Source organism: Vespa velutina, chromosome 7 (genome assembly GCF_912470025.1).
Source record: "Vespa velutina chromosome 7, iVesVel2.1, whole genome shotgun sequence".
In the NCBI taxonomy this organism is placed as follows: domain Eukaryota; kingdom Metazoa; phylum Arthropoda; class Insecta; order Hymenoptera; family Vespidae; genus Vespa; species Vespa velutina.
Genome location: NC_062194.1, coordinates 853,955 through 873,256, shown reverse-complemented (window position 1 = coordinate 873,256; position 19,302 = coordinate 853,955). Strand labels below are relative to the sequence as shown.

The 19,302-nt window shown below is 34.0% G+C and overlaps 1 protein-coding gene and 1 pseudogene across 1 annotated transcript; both read right to left on the bottom strand.

Moving 5' to 3' along the window:
* Positions 1–7,710: 7,710 nt before the first annotated feature.
* On the bottom strand, positions 7,711–10,172 carry LOC124950602 (annotated as a pseudogene).
* A 6,321-nt stretch (positions 10,173–16,493) lies between these two features.
* Positions 16,494–18,685, bottom strand: LOC124950407. The gene is made up of 3 exons (XM_047497048.1): positions 18,095–18,685; positions 17,595–17,868; positions 16,494–17,203 (listed from the first exon to the last, which is right to left on the bottom strand). Exons 1-3 carry the CDS (start codon positions 18,105–18,107, stop codon positions 16,675–16,677), a joined length of 816 nt encoding a protein of 271 aa, XP_047353004.1. The 5' UTR covers positions 18,108–18,685; the 3' UTR covers positions 16,494–16,674.
* Positions 18,686–19,302: the final 617 nt, after the last annotated feature.

Below are 19,302 nucleotides of genomic sequence, written 5' to 3'. Positions count from 1 at the left end.
ACATTTCTCACTTCCTTCCTTTTTTTTATGTTAAATTAAATTCATACTTTAATCTTCTCATAAGTGGTATATTTCTTATTTCTATAAAATTAATTTCTATTAATATTATAGCCACGAAATGTATAAGATATGGCACTTGTAGCGACCACTGGAGCTACGCTAAATAAAGGTCCACATGCAGCTGAAACAAGCATACTGGGACATGTGCCAAGTTCTCCCTTTGCCACGCGCTGAACGTGGAAAAAAAATATTTGGTTAAATTAGAATCAAGACTTTTTTTTATTTTCTTTTATTTTTTTAAAGTTAAGTTAAATTAAATTCGGAATTTTGTCTTCCTTATGTAATTACATATATTTCTATATAAATATATATATATATATATGTGTGTGTGTGTGTGTGTTTTTCTTTATTCTTATTTCTTTTCCCTGTTATAAAGTCAAGTTCTATCAAAGTTATTAAATTAAAGCTATTTAAAATGAAACGAATAGAAAATTATAATTCTGGGAAATAGTGAAACTTCACTATGTAAAGGTGTACATTTAAATATATTAAATATATGCCATGTTCTTCACTTGCAGCGCTTTATGGAAAATTAAAGATTAAAAACTTTTCATTTTCGATACAATTAATTCAATATAAGTTATAGAATATATTAAGTTACGAATATTTAAAAATTACATTCACAGGAACGTAGATAAATAAGGCATAAGATTTTTTCTTGCTTCTATTAGACATGTATACTTCCATTAATATTTTTAATGTATACAAAAATTTCTGTCGAACATTAATTCGATCGTTAGATTATCTGTGAGAGAATTTTAATCTACACAAGCTAATGCACTTACGCGATAAGCTCATTGTGAGAAAAGCGATGTCCCTATACTACTATAGTTACTCGACTGTTATAATATAAAGTTCCTATATCACATTATTTTAATGTTCTTAAGAAAATATAATACGATAAAGAACGTTTGTAATTTTATAGTAATAAATATTGAAAATACTAGGGGAGGAAATTTTCAACGTCTGTCATAACCAGGGTCAAGATGGGCTTTCCAATCGGATTTATGAAAGAGCTCTCATTAATCCACCCTGAAGACTCAATCTTTAAGAACAATAGCGATTCTAGCTCCTTCTATCCAGACAGCCATCGTCCAGAAGAGACAAATAAACGTACGGCCGAGGAAGAACAACGGATGACGTTGTAGCAATTCCTTTCTATCGCGTAATTGAACGCTCTTTTCGTCGTTTGAACTTTTGGTTGGTAACATTTTGAAGAGGCACTTTCAATATCATGAATTTGTCTCTAAATATATTATTCTTCTCTTCTTATTATCCTTCGACATTCTTCGAAGTAACACGAGATTATATTTCGATTATTCTTTAAATTTAACTTTGAACAAAATTTGTTATATTATTCGTTTCCCAAGGAAAGATATAAATTTGTTAAAGCCGCATTCGAGAATGGCCGCATCGTTATTCGAAGATTTAGTTTCTTGCCGCGACCACTGTAATTGCGGCTTACAAGATTTATTTGCGGATTCGTGGTGAAACGTTAATTCGCCGAGAAGAATCGAGAGATAGAGCACCGACTCTAAGGGAGAAGATCGAGAAGGAGAGACGAAGGGGAATAAGAAAAGTAAAAGGAAAGATGGAAAAGAGGAAATGGGACACCGGTTTGCTTCGTTGAAAACAAAGAAACTGGATAAATGGTGGGAAGGGGCAGGTCGGGCCGAGAGGGTAGGTGGGTGGGTGGTAAAGAAAAGAGTAAGAAAACGAACAAGAAGAAGAAGAAGAAGAATCAAAAGAAGAAAACATAGAAAGGTCGAGCAGGGCTTTCGTTAATATCATTTTTTTTCGGAAGTACAGAAATTCTTCTTCCATTTTTCTCTTTCAAAGAGCCGACAATCTTTTAATTCATCCGCTTTCCCGTGTAATTTCATTCATTCACCTTTGTAAAGGCGTACGTTCTTTGTTCGTCCTACGTTTTCGCTTGGCATTAAAATTATATACGAACTATATGTCGGTTGGTCCGCGTACCGAAAAGTGAAACGAGACGAAACGAAACGAAATACTCGTCGGTTGACGAAAGAGAAAACTGTTGCTTTCTTTCTCTTTGACAATGTACCAAGCGAGTGACACTTTTCTGTCCCACGTTAATCAACGCTCTGTTGTCTTTTTCTTTTCATTTTTCCCTTTAAATTCATTTATATTTATTTAATTTTTTTTTCTTTTTTTTTTTTTTTTTTTTTTTTTTTTTGACGCAAACACTTAAACAATAACTTTGTATCGTCTCTCTATAAACTATATCTATAGGTATATATATATATATATATATATATATATATATATACATATTATTATCGGAGTAAGAGAAAAACGAGAAAAATTTATCGTTCCTTGAGAATGGTAGCAAACGATTCGTAAAAATCGTGTATCACAATTCTTAGACACTCAAAGGATCTTCCACTTCCACCAACTTCTATCTCTCGTGTAGTCGGTGAGAAACGACTACGCTGTATTCTTTATTGCCACTAGAGAGAGAGAAACGTGCGAGCAGATAGTTCCATGGGCTTCATAATTACGCGATAACTTATCGGAATGTTCCCCGGGGTCTCGCAGGTAGGTCCTGAATGGAGACTCCAAGTAGAAGAAGACGAGAAAGAGAGAAAGAAACAGAGAGAGAGAGAGAGAGAGAGAGAATAAGTGAAATAGAAAGGGAAGGCTCGTTTTCCGTTCGCTTCGCCCAATGAATTTTGAGAGAACGAACCACGGAACTAGCAAGAGAAACTCTGCATCTCTTTCCCTCTTTCGTTCTCTTTCTTTCTTGTTATCTCGAGTATAGTCTAACGTTCGACAAATACATAGAAGATCGTAAAGAGAGAGAGAGAGAGAGAGAGAGAGAGAGAGAGAAACGAAAAGAGTGCAGACTCCTTCTTCGTCCCACTCAATCTTTCGCTTCTTCCTTTCTTTTCCAACAACCCTCGATCGTTGATCTTGACAGAGAGGAAGTTCTGATTTTATTGGAATCGAAAGAGCAAGGTCTGGGACATCGTAAGAACCGGAGATTGTCAGGCAAATGAATTTGAAGTATTGCCATTCTACATTTCCACCTGTCCTCGACCGGCGACCAACAAATTACCTGGCATTCTTTTTTGATTTTCCATTATCTTATCTTTCGTTTGCACCCACCCTTCTCGTTCCCTCGTCAAAAATCAATCCCCACGAATGGTACGGATTATCATTCCGTCCTTTCTATATCTTTTTTCCAATTTTTTCTTTTCTCTCGTTCCAAGTGAAAAACGATCGATCTTTAAATATCCCTTCATGGAAATTCATCGAACAGATATGGAATAAAAATCGAATATAAATCACTCGATGATATGGATGATCGTAATAAAAATCATTACGATAATAATGTAATAAAAATCTGAGAAGCGTGAAAAGAGCTCTTTACGCAGGATTCAATGAAATTCTCTAGATATAGTCGATACTCTTAAGAATTTAAACGATAAGATAGTTCGACGTGCTCGTTTAATCCGTAAACGAGAGAATCCTTGCCTCGGATCATCCGGCTTTTCCTACTCGAAAACAAAAGGATCATCGCGTTCGCGAGATGAATCTTTCTTTCTCACCGTCTCTCCTTATCTTTGCCGATCAAGAAAAGGAAAGAGAACTCTCGAGTTAGAAGCTCCAAGTAATTCCATAAATATTTCCAAGTAGCTCACTCGTAAGATGCACGCCACGTAAGTCACATCGATTCGAGCTTTTCTACTCTTGAAATAACTTCTCTCCTATTCTTTCTTCTTCGTTTTATTTTATTTTATTCCTTTTTCCTCTTTTTTTTCTTTTTTTTTCTGTTTTTTTTTTTTTTTTTTTTTTTTTAACCTTCTCCCTTTTGTTCCTCCTCTTTGCATCGTATCAAGAGTTCTCTCGGTTTCACGAAGTATAATAACATTATAACTCAGTTAAGTCACCTTACAGTCGTCACTGAGAATTCCCATTAAAGGATTTCACAAAGAATAAGGTCGACAGAGAAAGAGAAAGAGGAAGAGAGAGAGAGAGAGAGAGAGAGAGGAAGAGGGAGAGAGAGGGGGAGAGAGAAACTCCTTGTAAAGGTTGAGTTAAATTATCACCGAGTATATACTTGTCCCTTCTTTCGAGCATTTGCGAGTCTTTTGAGGCTTTTGACCTGGTTATTCTGTAATAGCAATTAAAGATGATAAAACGGCTTTATCTTTCTTACGATACCACTCCCGAGTATATTCGACAATACTAAAAATTCTTTTTTAGGAAAAAGCGTCGACTCTTAGCTTCGTTCTCGCAGCATTGATTTGTAATATTTATCGTTAAGACAATGGTGACACCTTTGATCGGGATAAAACTTAAAGAATAGTATCTCATCCTTAATTAGTTTACTTTGATTTCAGCTTGATATTATTCATACTTCAAAGTCACGATAAGAATAACAAAGTATCTTTTTATGAGATGGTCATCGTGTCGAGAGATAAACAAATTTGTTATTCGTTATAAAATTATTTATATATTGAGCATCATTTATGAAAATGAAATTATTTTCAAGCCCTTGTATATAAATTTACCTATATTACGCTCATTTGAGAATACGCAGTTCGCCATTTGGGACTTGACAAATTTTCTAGTTAATAAATGATCATCCGGAAGCGCAATTATCGAGAAAGTATCGGGCGTTAAGCACAATTAACTTTGAAAATACTCGAGAGTTTAATAAACTTGACGTAATCATAATTAAAAATATAATGCGACGCTTCGTTTATTTGGAAAAACTTGATTATACACACGAGTTTCATTTAAATCAACTTATTATCGAGAAACCGATAAAAGTTTGTTCATATCTCGACCTAATTTTCATATAACATCGAGGAAAGGAAAGACCGAAGAAAGAAAAATCGAGTTTATCGAGAATAAAATGGGAAAAAATAGAAGAGCAGGAGAGAAAGAGAGCGAGGGAGCGAGAAAGAGGGAGAGAGAGAGAGAGAGAGAAAGAAGGAGAGAGAGAGAGAGGGAGAGAGAGAGGAATCAAAAGATAATTCTATACATTTGGCGGGACATTAATCTTCCGTCTAACTACCGCAGATACAAAATAGCCACTTTTCCGCGGTGTTACCTTCGACTTCTTTTCACGTCTACGAAAGCTTTTCTTTCTTTTCCTTTTTTCGAAGCCCCCAGGGCTGTTCCGCATCGTCGTAAATCGCCAAGCGGAAGCTGAATGAGGGCGGTACCGTGAACGAAAGAGAGAGAGAGAGAGAGAGGGAGAGAGAGAGAGAAAGAGCAAGAGTATACGAAGGAAAGAGAGAACGAAAGAGAGTAAGAGAGAGAGAGAGAGAGAGAGAGAGAGAGAATGCACGGTGCCCTTTAAAACGCTCCCCCGGTGGTGAAATAAATTGGCGCCAGCGTGTTTACACGTTGGAGCGAAATTAAAATTCCTCAAGTGTAGCAAAGCAGCTCTCGACAACGATGCGAAGCATGTTGCACAGGTGGCGGAATAGAGGAACACGCGTGGTTGATACTGTTCTTGAGAAACGAAGAGGAAGAGGTAAAAGTAAAAGATAAAGCATCTAGAACGCATTAGAAAAGAATAGAACTCGGGAGTTCTCAAGTCGTCCATTGAAAGATCAAATTAACCAAGAAAATATATTAATTTTGAGCGCAACGACGTCAAAATCTTTTTTCAAAGACAATTACGTATTTGTTTATAGTCGTAAAATATCCCTTTATTTGTTATAAATTTATCCGCTTGATATATCCCTTTTTTATTATAATCTTCTAAAGGATCAAGTAAAAAATTAATTAACATGTGAATTACATTAGAGCTCATCGAACGAATTTATTTTCCAAGAAAGAAGGCCGATCTAGTCCATCGCGTTATTATTTAATGCGGTTAATTGAAAGATAAAATGCGTATAAATATCTATATCGAATACATCGATCTAAATGCATCAAAATTAATTATTAATTCATTATATGACACATCAGCGATATCGCAACGATCTAAGAACAACCATCGCGTTATTTTAACGTAAGATAAAAAATTTAACTAGGTGCTCGTTCTAATTAATTCATTATTAATTAATGGAAAATGAAGTAGAACATAATTTCATTTTCATCATCGAATTATCCTCAACAAAATTGAGGAACTTGTAAGGACGTAATTATTAGCTAGTGTAGTATGTAAAATACAGTGACACAGTTTGATTTCGATAGAGTTAAAAATAATATATAGAATATGATTAATAAAAATCTTTATAAATTATCTATAAATATTATCGATGAATATCTAGGACGAATAGGAACGTTTCAAACTATCCTAATTTCGTCGATCGTGTTGAGGTTTACCGACTAGTAAACCTACACATTCCCATTAACGCATGAATCATACGAAAAGCAAACGCGACTCTTCCAGAAACAAACATATGTATTAGCGAATATTGCAACTCGGATGGATGTTCACATCCTATACAATGACATAGGTTCTACCTGCAGATGTTCTAATTTAATAATCAAATGCTAATAAATTGCATACATCGTTACCGTCGTCCATCGATTAAGCTTCGTTACTAAATTATGCTTGCTTCAATTCTCAATGCACCATGAGCAGATACCCGGCTACGTTCGATTAACCGATTAATTTCCGTTCGATAATTAATATAATATTACATCCTGATAAATAATATTACATTTCGATTTTATTAATAAGATATAAAGCGATTATTTAAAGAAAAGAGAAAAAGAAATCATCGATCTGTCAATACGAAAGCCGTCCTACTCAATTTATCATATAGATAGAAAAAGAGAGGGGAAAATAAAAGAATAGAATAGTATGAGCTCATAAAACAAAATCCGATCGTGGAATATCGATAACATCGAAGATAATTCCGATACTCGTTGGAAAGTACCTATGGGAAATGAGTAATACATGCTTTTGATATTTCGATCGAGAAAAAGTTTTCGAGTGACTCTACGTTGTGCGTACCGATACAGGCGACAGTTATAAATAACGATAGGTTACTAATTTAGATTTCTGTCGGATAGTCCGAGCAAACCGATGCGGTTTATTCGCCGTCCCTTTGTTTGCGAATGCGACTTTGCAAAATCGGATAGAAACTCACGAGCGTAAAGAAAAAAAAAAAAAAAAAAAAAAAAAAAAAAAAGACAAAAAGAAAAGAAAGAAAAAAAAAAGAAAAAAGAAAGAACAAAAATCATAGGGGGGGGGGGGGGAGAAGAGAAATGGAATTACGTCGATATTTCGTTGGAAACTTTTATTTTATGCTCTCGTTTCTTCCAAACTTTTCGTTCGTTCTTTTCGGTGTAAATTATGAAAGAAAAGGAAAAAAAGAAGAAGAAGAAGAAGAAAGAAAAACTTGATGGTTAAACGTGATCCTTATTTAAACGGCTTCATTATTAATCACATATTACTTATTTACAGGATAAATCGTTTGGAGTGTAAATCTACTTTGATAAAAAAAAAATTCGTACATCGTATGAACTCGACTAGAAAATCGATCTTTTGATTATAATTGTCATATTAGGAACTTTACTAATCTATCAATCTATCAATCTTTATCTCTCTCTCTCTCTACATCTGGATATAAATATAATTGATTTAAAACTTATCAGTGCCCTGTCGAATTCTTAAGCGATTTCATTAAAATTCATATGTAGTTAGATCCATTATGTCACTAGATGGATGGATAGTATCCAATCACGAAAGTAGCTGACATAGGTGAACCCGATGTAAGAGTAATAATCACAGGTATTGTTCCTCACCGTAGTCATGCTAACGACACCATGAAGATACCAAATTCCATGCATCTCGAAACAAAGTCCTCCTATAATGTCTCCCTCGTATAAACTCGTACCTAGTAAATCGAATATCTCTTTAATTAAATCGCTCACCTGTCGTCTACCTATCCATAAAGGATGAAGTATAAAATGATGTCTATCATCAGGTACGATAATAATATTCCAATAAATAATTATAGTCGAGTATTTCCGTAGCTCTCTGAAAATAATTAACAACGAAAAATCGTCCGAAGTACCGCCCTCTAAACGAATAAATAATTAATTACTATTTACTGTTTCTTCGATCGACAAAACCATTATCTCGGCATCATTATTATCATGATTATATTATAATTGACATGGACGATTAATCATTCAACTTTTTTTTTTCCGAGATTCTCCCAAAGATATTGAAGAATATATTAATAACGTATAATGAAGCGATGCGCGTAATGAAATAGTACGATTTAGCTTTATCGAGATTATTATGTTGGATATTATCGAGATATTATGTTGGATTAACGAACGAGTTCGTTACGTTAAGATAATTAATGTACCATTTAAATATACTGCGCGAAATTTGTCGTACATAATATAATCATAAAAATCATTCGGGCACGGAATTCAAGGATTGATCGTAAGATACGAAGGGTTAAATTAATCTCTTTCGCTCTTCTACGTTCCATCCATGAGAGTTTTATCCCAACCTATGGCTTAATTTTGACAAAAAAAGAAAAAGAAAAAAGAAAAATATCTTAGGAGCCTTTAAACAGACACATAATTAATTATATAGAATATCGAACGATTAATTATCTTATCAGCTTTGCCCACTCGTAATTGTACATTCTCGTAAATGTTATCCCAATCAAGGCATATCGGTTTAATCAAGACTGTTAACTCGAAATGCTTAGCCAATTTAAGGAGAGCTATACCTTGAGCAAAATTTCCTCTCCCTTCTATGTATCTGTCAGGCAAAATGATTTTCTCAGCGGGTGCTTTCTGAACATAGTTCTCTCTAGCTTCCCAACTCCTGTAATACTTGCCGACAGCAACATAGTAGCGAGACGTGTCCTCGATTTTGGAGAATACCTCGTCATAGAAACAATGCGCGGCTGGAATGGAAAATTTATCGACGATGTTTTACAAAATTTAACTTCATCCTTTTCTCAGTTATTTCTCTCTTTCTCTCTCTCTCTCTCTCTCTCTTTCGCTTCGTTTCTTTTTTTATTATATATGACATAGTTACCGGACATTACATAAGATTATTGTTCCTGAGAGTTTCACAGTATATTTGACTGTAGCCATTGTTAGCTTTGCTCTAATATAAACCAACGTGCCACGGAAAAAGATCGAGTTTTCCATTATATCCATTGACAATAAGAATATCGCCATGAGATATGTTCGTTTCATTTTCTAAAAAGGATTCGAGAATATTAATACGGAACTATTTTCAAAAGAACTTTATTAGAATGAACATATCTTGGTTAGATAGACAGACCGATATCTATCTCAAAGGTAAATTACCTGACAAGCAGCTGAAGAGTCTACGATCCCAAAGAGCATCGTCGAAGCGGACGATCTCCCGATAGACTAGGTCGTCTGTGGGGTGGTAAATTATAAGATTGTTTACATGAGAGCTTTGCTCGTGTTCCTGGCCTTGCCCGTTCATTCCACAGTACGGTCTCTCCCTGATAAGTACACGAGATATCGATGGTGGTGCTTTCCAAAGGTGAACACGTTTCTGAACGTACGATGTCGGAAAAGATAATGTTATTTAATTTCATTAATCTAGTTTCCCATTCCCATACATTGTCACTTAGTATTTAATATTTATTATTAAAACTCTTATATCTATTATAAGATTTATTAGTTTATAGTTCATTATAAATAAAAGACATGAAAGAAATCGTTTGACAAAGCGTTGAAGCATCGTAAAGAACAATTTGATCACTTATTCTGACAAGTAGGCGGGTTCTACCATTCGTCATTTATACAAACGGTGATGGTGTTCCCACTGAGCACGTAATTACCATTACAGGAGTAAGTGAGAATACTATTCCTAGGGACTTTATCGCTTGCTTTCAGTCTACAGGGCTCACCGCATCCACCTAACACGTTACTGCCCACCGTCAGGTTGTTTAGGCAGAATACATCCATCCGTGGGACTCGGCGGTCTGCAAATTACACGTAAGCCGCACGCGCGGCTGATTAATTATTGCAAACCGCTTATTCGCGTGTTATTCGCGATGATTCTACCGCGATTCTTCGTTGGCTTGGCACGATAACCGCTCGTAGCTCGTTAAACATTTCTACGAAGAACAAGTCCAGAGGTTTGTAACTACTCTCGCCATGGTGATTGAATAATACGAAATGTTATTTTTATCTTCGTAAACATCGAAGATGGAAGAAGTTAATTCTGCTTTTTTTTTTTTTTTTTTTTAATTCCCTCGTACTAAACTGAAAAATTATATTCGTCGTTTGGCCATCATTGCAAATATATAAATATATGAAATTTTTTTCCGTCTAAAAAATTTTTTTCAATTTATTATTAAACGCTAATGTAACGTAGTTAGTTACGTCGGTATTATTACGACAATCGTATTTTAGATTATTTGATAAACATTCTCTACTTCCATATTAAAACTCGTCTGATCTATGGTTGGCGTGCAACAGAAATTAACATACACAAGCAGCAAAATGTACATTATAGGTACGATATATTTCAGAAGCAAATATCGATAAGAAATTTTGTAAGTTACCTGTATTTTTTTTACTATTTAGGAATTTGCTCGTTATCTTGCCCAAACATTTCATTAGCAATTCTGTCTGTTTCTTGTTAATTTGAAAATTTTCCTTTGTTGCAATACGAAGGATCTACCTCGTTTATAAAAGACTACCATCGTCTTGATAGACCTCTATCAGGAGGAGGTCCTCTAGGTGAACCTCGAAATTTCGGTAGCACGTTAATCCTCGTAGGATCATCCGGAGGACCAAAAGGGCCAGAAGGGCCTCTATATGGTGGAGGAACAAAACCGAAACTTGATTCTCTCAGTGATCCTCCTTGATAATTATGAAACACGAAACGAAAATTGGCATATATTTTTACTCCTTCCTTAGATTAATCCCCATATAACAAGAAGAAAAATTATTTATTATTTAAAAGTTCCACGATCATGTAAGAATTTAATTAATATATTTTTATGGACGATCCTTTCGTACGTATCTACGTATAATAATTAAATACGGATACGTTGAATCAATATAATACTCGAGGCAATATGAGAGATATCAAAATCTATACAATATTAACTAACGATTAGTGCAATTTAGTAGCAAATCGGATGATCAACAATAAATTAGACGTCGTTCTAATAGCTCGTTAGATCAGTATAATTCAAGTTTGTTACGCTAATGATTCACAAAATATAAATAAAATTTTTTAATTTATGATCGATTATAGTGACGCTTAAAAAAACTATAATTAAGAAAATCAATACTTTATAATACTTTTAGATGAACGTAACTTTTGCGAAACATATTATCGGACATAACAAATAAAGATTTCGAAGCTCGCAAAGAAAATATAACAAGATAAATATATGATTGAACGATAACAGATACGATTATGTTCGGTATGAATTATGTAAGTTACTCACGCGATGACGGTAGGATGATCAAGAACGAAAGAACTACGATAGAGAGTAGACAATGAGCGATCATGGTTCATTCGCGATCGATTTTCACGAACGTATGACCACCATAAGAATGTCCTCACAAAGCATCGATTTATTAAGCGAGATACCATTACTTAAAAATTTATTATTAAAATTTATTGAATTTAAAAATTATTGAATATCTCAGATTAACGATCGGATTTTGCCAATAGCATAAAACTTCACGATTAAAGTTATTATTTTTTGATGATTTATTCTTATATATTTCTATTCCGTTAATCAATTTGTTTTATTGTCAGCCATTATCATTATGTATTAATAATGATAAGAACAAATATGTAAATAAATAGAAACAGCAACACCTGGTCAAACATTATATTAGGACATTATATAAACGTTGTATCAAACGTATAAATTTTAATTGTAAATCTAACTGTAAATGTTAATTTATTAGCCATTATAAATTGAAAATGATAAATGTATTTTATAATACTTGATAACAAATTTTCTGCATTTATCATATTATATGTAATATCTTATTTGATAGGAGTTATACAAGTTAAGTAGAGAAATAAGGTAATTACTGATTCTATATTACTAAATGACATCCATATTACTAAATGATATATTCTATTACGTAGGTAATATAACGGCTTTTCATCTTGTTCGTCAAACCGTGAAAATCTTCGACAGTACGATTCTCTTTCTGTCTCTTTCTATTCCAACATTGCACATATAACTTTATTCCCGTCTCTAATGGAATTACACAGAAGTTACGATCGCCAGACCGTTAATAATCTCTCCTCGTGCGCGTTACAATATTCGCAGAAATGTTCATCGTGTAAATTTTAGTTGAAATTTAATAAAATTTAACGTTCGTCTCTTCTCCACGACTGTTGATTTCTCTTATGCTTTCTCTTTTACATAGATAACATCAAACGCCACGTTCTTTATAATATTTAAACAGTTGTAAAATTCGATTTAATCGAATTCATTTTTAAAACATCCTTCTACTACTGCGATAAAAATATTCATTTACAAAAATAAAGTTTCGAGATCGTACAATTTTTTTTTTTTTTTTTTTTTTTTTTTTTTTTTTATTTTCCTTTTCAATCTTTATGCACGTGCCTCGAAAAGGAAACGTCGACTTCTTTGTTTAGAAGACCTAAAAATGGATTTCTACGATATCCTAGACGCAACCCGACGAATCGACATTTCAACGAAAATCCAACTTTTTCCTTTTCTTCTCGCGAACATTTTCGTTTCAGATGCCCGGTCCTTTTTATTCCTATAAAGGCTTTACGCGTTCTATGCATACTCGAGGAAAATATAAAATCAACATATAAAGCAGCTCGTTCTTTGAAGTTACGAATCTCGTATCTTTTTCGAATATCTAAGAAGCTTTGCTTTTGACTTTACAAAAGAGGAAGAAGTATGATTGAACGATAGCTGCCGATTCTCATTCTTATTCTCTCAAAATCAAAGAAAAGAATAAAAAAAATTACCTGCACACGCTGTGTGTAAATAAAAATGAAATTAAAAATAAATGAAAAGTAAAAGAATATTTGTCGGTTAATATTATCCAAAGACAATTAATTCAGACAACAAGAATTAATAAGAACCGAAGTTAGGTTCGTTCGATCATAAAATAAATGAGGAAGGCCTAAAAATCGAGTTGCGTATTCTTCGACTTTGTGACAATTTCTTCGTCGAACGGATCCGTCGACTTGAGGCAATAAAGATCAATTCGACAAAAAAAAAGAAAAAAAAAAAAAAAAAAAAGAAAGAAAGAAAAAAGAAAGAAAACGAAAAAGAGAAAAAGGAAAAGAAGAGAAAGTGCCAAAGCAGCAACCATAAAAATGGATGTTACGCTTCAGAAACATGGCGCCAAACACATCTATAAAGTCCCCGAAGGATTACGTGAGCTTTGTACCGACATTACACGCGAGGTGTATACACCACACGATACCTTTCTTTTTTTATTTCACGATAGATTTTTATTTTAACAATATTACTTTGAAAATATCCTCAAACCTGTAATCATTCATAGGTACTGAGATCCCAACCAACAGAGATTTATTCATTTATTGCCGATTACATAGATGCTCTTCTAATTACTCGTGAAAATGCTAAAGGTTAGAAAATTTGATTTTGTTTTAATTGATTCGAATAAATTATAAATATTAAATCTTTTACGCAGTCGCGATGAAAGTCGTAAATAATATTTTAAAAGGAAGTCATACGATTATGACTATACTTTGTCAAACCGGCTTGACCATGGAACAAATTGCTGCAGCAGCACCAAGGATTCAGGCATAAATTATATTCATTTATTCGTTTATTTATAATGAAACGAATAGAATAATTCTAATTCTAATTCTTATTCTTTTTTTACTACTTAGAAAGCATTCCGTATATATTTGGATACCATCGATGGTCAGCGATTGGACGAAGGTAAATAATATAATTTAATATCAATTAATAGTTCGCATAATAATGATATCAATGAGTTCAGATGAAACATTCGACGAAACATCGAGGATTTCCATAAGAGATATATTAAAAACAACTGGATTTAATGTGGAACAAGCCGAAAAAGCAGCCACGATTATACAAGTAAAAAGTTTCTTTGTCTTTCTCTCTTTCTTTCTAAAGAAACAAGATTGAAGAAAAAAAAAAAAAAAAAAAGAAAAAAATATTCTTTAACATTAGGCAGCCTTCCGTGGTCATTATACTAGAATGTTGGTTGCTGAATCCCAAGGAAAAATTCAATGGCAAAGAGCTTTGATGAATACATTGAATATATTGAGAAAAGCTGGTGTCCCACAGGAAGAAATAATAAAATCATTACCAACGATTCAAGTAAATTTTGAAAAAACTTTTCAAAAAAGGATCTCTCTGCGTTTCTATTTTTTTTCTTTTTTTTTTTTTTCTTTTTTTTTTTTGAAATTAATTTATCAATTTTAACGCATATATAGGTGGCTTATCGTGGATACTACACTAATAGAAACATAAGAATGCAAATGAGTAAGAACTTGGAAGAAACTTTCGTGAGAAATTCAACGAGTCCTCTTGGTAAAAAAGATAAAGGAGAAAAGTTAACGTTAGTTTCGCGTAATTTTTAGCTGCGAATCAGGAGATTAGCAAGAAGGAAGAGAAGGCGCATGATCCTATCGTTGATACCGGACAAACTGTACAAGCTGTTGCATGGTTGGAAATGGTATACCAGGATTCGAGATTGAGTTTCGAAATTGTGAACAAAGCCGCCACGGTCATTCAAGTAATGTTATTAATTTTGTTATTACTTAAAAATTTTTAAATATTAAATCTCATGTTATTTGTACGTTAATTACGTTAAAACTGTCTGAATATCTTACTATACTTAATTAATGATATAATATAAAAGTAATAAGAGAAAAGTAAAATGAATGCTTTCATAAAGCTAATTCTTTCGTCTCGTCAGAGAGCTTATAAAAGGCATCGCATAAGGAGAACTTCCTTCGGTATTCAAAAGGTGATTTCTTCAAGGTCTTTCGTTGTAGAAGGCATCCTCGACGTTCTACGTCAGAATGTTTTCGACAAAGTGACATCTCGTGATGACATTCCCACGGAGTTCGGTACAAGAGAGGATATGAAGAAAGCTAGCAAATTGCTTCAACAAATTTACAAGGATCACTTAAGACATACGAAAGTTTCTACGGGAGGTAAATATCATCCATCTAACGAGACACGTAATCGTGTATTTCGATGTTAATTGATTAAAAAAAATTAGAAAAATACGAAGAAGAAATGGAGACGATGCCTATGGATGTAGAAATGAATGATATGGATGTAAAAAAGTTGGACGAGACAATTGAGGGAGAAGAAGTGACGGAGCATTTGGAAACTGAAGATGAAGAATCGAAAATCGTAGATGAGATTAAAGAAATTTCAACGAAAGGTAACGAGATGTACATATACGTTTAAATAAATAAATAAATATTTAATGCATAATATTTTATGCATTATATGAATTGCAATAATTGCATGGTTGAAAATTCTTTAAAAATTTCTTCTCGCATATATTTTGTCAAACGTACTCATTCGAAAATTTCTAAAGTAGGTACACAACAAATTTCAAATCTGCGAAACTCCAGAGGGAGTTCTTAATATTTTTCATTTCTTACAATCGGTAGAACACAATTCCAAAGTTTCACGCTTCATTTACGGGAAAACTCAAATACGTACGCATACATACATACATACATACATACATACATACACACGCACACGCACGCACGCACCGAGAATAGTATAAAAGTTGAAATAAAAGTTAACGTTAAGCGTAAAACTAAGAGTCGAACACGGCGCAGATCCGACTGGTGAGCCGATTAAGCTGGCGGAGGAAAAAGCTGAAGGAGATGAGCGAGAAGAAGAAGAGGAAGAGCGAGAGGGAGAGAAAGAGGGGGTGCACGAGGTAGAACGAGGGAAAGAGCAAGAGAAAGAACACGAAGAAGAGCAAGAGGAAGAACAAGAAAAAGAGGTAGAGCAAGAGAAAGAGTACGAAGAAGAGCAAGAGGAAGAACAAGAGAAAGAGGTAGAGCAAGAGAAAGAGGAAGAACAAGAGAAAGGGAAAGAACAAGAGGAGGAGAAAGGGGAAGAACAAGAGGTGCCCCATGAGGCCACTTCTGCGAGCGACACGGCAGGTTAATGTAAGTGGCCACGTTCGGTAATTCCACCTGAACCGGTACGCTTTCAAAGTAAGCACCAAAGTTTTCTTAACTGTGAGTTTTATTAACTGTTGCTACGATCATTAACTTTGCAGGACCACCGTTGAAGGTAGAATTTTTAAAAGCCCCGTTAGATCGTATCGAAGAGAATTTTACTAAAGACCAACAAAGTGAAAAGGAATCGGATTTTGTAGTTTGTTTTTTATTAAAATCATTTTAATAAAAAAAACAAAAAAGAACAAGAAATAATAATGATCAAAGGCAAACGATTACGAAAAATGTTTTGTAATATATTTTTTATCAATTCTATACATTCAAAGTACATAACAAAGTATTAAAATAAATTAGATACAATGTACATAATGAACAGGGTAGATAAAAATGTTAGACGTTTATAAAATTTGCGGATAAAAAAAAGGATATAAAAAGTATATGTATAGAGGGAAGTAAACTGGCAAAGGATAGGGTCGTCAAAAGGTATGTCTCCAGGGTACTCCGAATTTCGATCGGGCAGGCTTCTTCCTTCGATAGAAATCGCCTTCGCCACGAATCCGATTACGGCCATCATCGAACAGGAGCGTCTTTTCCTCTTGCTCCCTTTCCTCCTGTTCCTTCCATCTTAGACGATTTTCTTGGCATCTACAGCGATCGCAACTCTTGGAATTCTCCAAGCCCTCCGTCGAATCCTTTCTGTTTTCGCGAGCGAGAATTCTCGAAGTTTGCGACTCCTCGTAACAATTGCCGATCCTTTCATTTCCCTTCGATCGATTCTTCCTTTTCTGTCTTTCCTCCTGCGCGTCTCTCGACTTATACTTTTCCATGAGAATGGATATCGAATCTTTGTGATCGATAACTCCTACATTCTCATCCTCCTCTTCCTCTTCCTCCTTCTTCCCATAAGTTCGTATCCTCTCGTGATCCTTCGACGAACAGCCACGGCGATTACCCAGAATAGACAGGCACGTGCAACCGACCGGGAGAAAATTAGAAATCCTTTCGCTTTGAAGGGACAGAAAAAGGGAAAGAAAGAGAAAGAGACGTTCGTAGATCTTCGTAATTAGTTTTACGGGATTGTACTCGTATACGAGACTGTTTTTTAATCAATTTCAATTATTTTTCGTTATTTTTCTATTTTTTTTTTTTTTTTTTTCTAATACCATTGAACAATATATGTTCTTATTTAATTTTTCAATATCGCACTTTAAACATTTCCCTATTATAATATTAACATAAGAAAAAAGTTAAAGATTGATATATTTGAAAAATTTGAACAGATATTTTCGTAACTTAAATATCGTCAAATCTCGATGTCGTAACTTAAAATATTGTCAAATTCATTGATGTAATAGAGAAATAATGGTGAAATCCTTTAAAATATTAAGTAGGAAACCTTTTCTGCTGACAAAAGTGGCATCGTTGTCGACAGGAGTGACGAGGACAGGCAGGACAACGATGACAGAGACGAGGCCGATGGTCTTCGGGTGATCCTAAGAGATCGAGATTAATGTCTCGTGGGGAGCGAGGGTCACACGTGCGAAGCAAAGGTGAGATTTCTTCTTTCCTTGTCGTCGACTTATCTAATTTCGAGCACGATCGACGAAGCTCCTGATCGTCCCGGTTCCTTCGTGAAAAATTGTCAAGCGTTTCATCTTCAACGAGACGCTCTGAAATAGTATTGTCTCCAAAAAATTTCGAATTCAAAACAATCTCGAATTAACTTTTATAACTAAAATTTATTAAACTAATATTTTTTTAAACGTTCGATCGAGCTCAAGGCCGATCGTTTATAATATTTAAACGATAAAATATTTAAAAAAAAAAAAAAAGAAAAAAACGTATATATAATAATCCTGATTTTAAAACTACAATTTTCTAACAAGTAGAACTCACCACGATTGTCCATAGAATTAACGCAACAATGTTTCTCGTGCGATGCAACGTATAAAAGATCAACGGAATCTAACTTTGATCGATCATTTTCTATGCGTTTTTTGATAGATATCGGACAGCATGTACACTTTCTTCTCGTGAGATGTGTAAAATTATTCTTCGTATCTCTTTCTAGGTCGTGACTTTTGTAAAAAAAAAAAAAAAAAAAAAAATTCGAATGATGATAATTCACATTAAATAGATCTCAATCTTGGTGGAAATCGTAAGGCTCTCACTTGTATCGATCTACCGATTTTCTTGATTCAACATCGATAAATCGTTCGCGAGTTGATACTTTATCTAAAACATCTCCAACGGCACTTTGATCGTTCGACCATCTTCTAGATTCTTCGAAATATTCCTTGTTATGTCGGCAACATGTACATTTGCTTTGTTTAATCGATAAACTTTGTTTTGCCGACAAATAACGTGGATCATCATCGCTGTACACGGACGGCGAACAAAAACACTGTGATTTATCGTTATTACTCATACATTTCGCGGACGAAGAGCTCACAGGTTGATCGTTCTTGTTTCTCTTGATCCATTCTATTTCGGTCTACGAAAAAAAAAAAAAAAAAAAAAAAAAAAAAAAAAAAAAAAAAAGAAAAAAAGGAAAAGAAAAAGAAAGAAAAGAAAATTTCATTCAGTATATTACTTGTTACCGCTTTTAAATAAAATTTCCTCGTTACTTTTCTTCTTACTTTATTGTCTTTAGATCTAACGCCATAATCCTTTGGAAATTTTTTACGAGCACGACGAAAGGCGATCGATGCGGCGGCAAGCTGATGAGAAACCGACGGACAACCTTGTGACATCTTGAAAAAATGATCTCGATAGATTCAATCATATCTTTCAATATTTAAGATTTTCTTTGGTTATACATACTTTAATCCAATTAATTTCTTCCGTTTGCCGTCATAACGTTCTAATCGATTGTCAAAGTCGATTATACGAACTTTACGAAATTCACTTTACAAAAATAATATCATATAATTTCATCCATATATCGATGAAGCAATCAAGGAAATAGTAAATTGTATTTTCTAGTGGAAAATCAACCAAAATATATAGAACTAAAAATTCGCGTAAATCCATAGACGTAAGCCGAACAAATTTGATCGTCGTTTTCCTTTCACTGGGCATGCCAGGTCATAACACTAATCAGG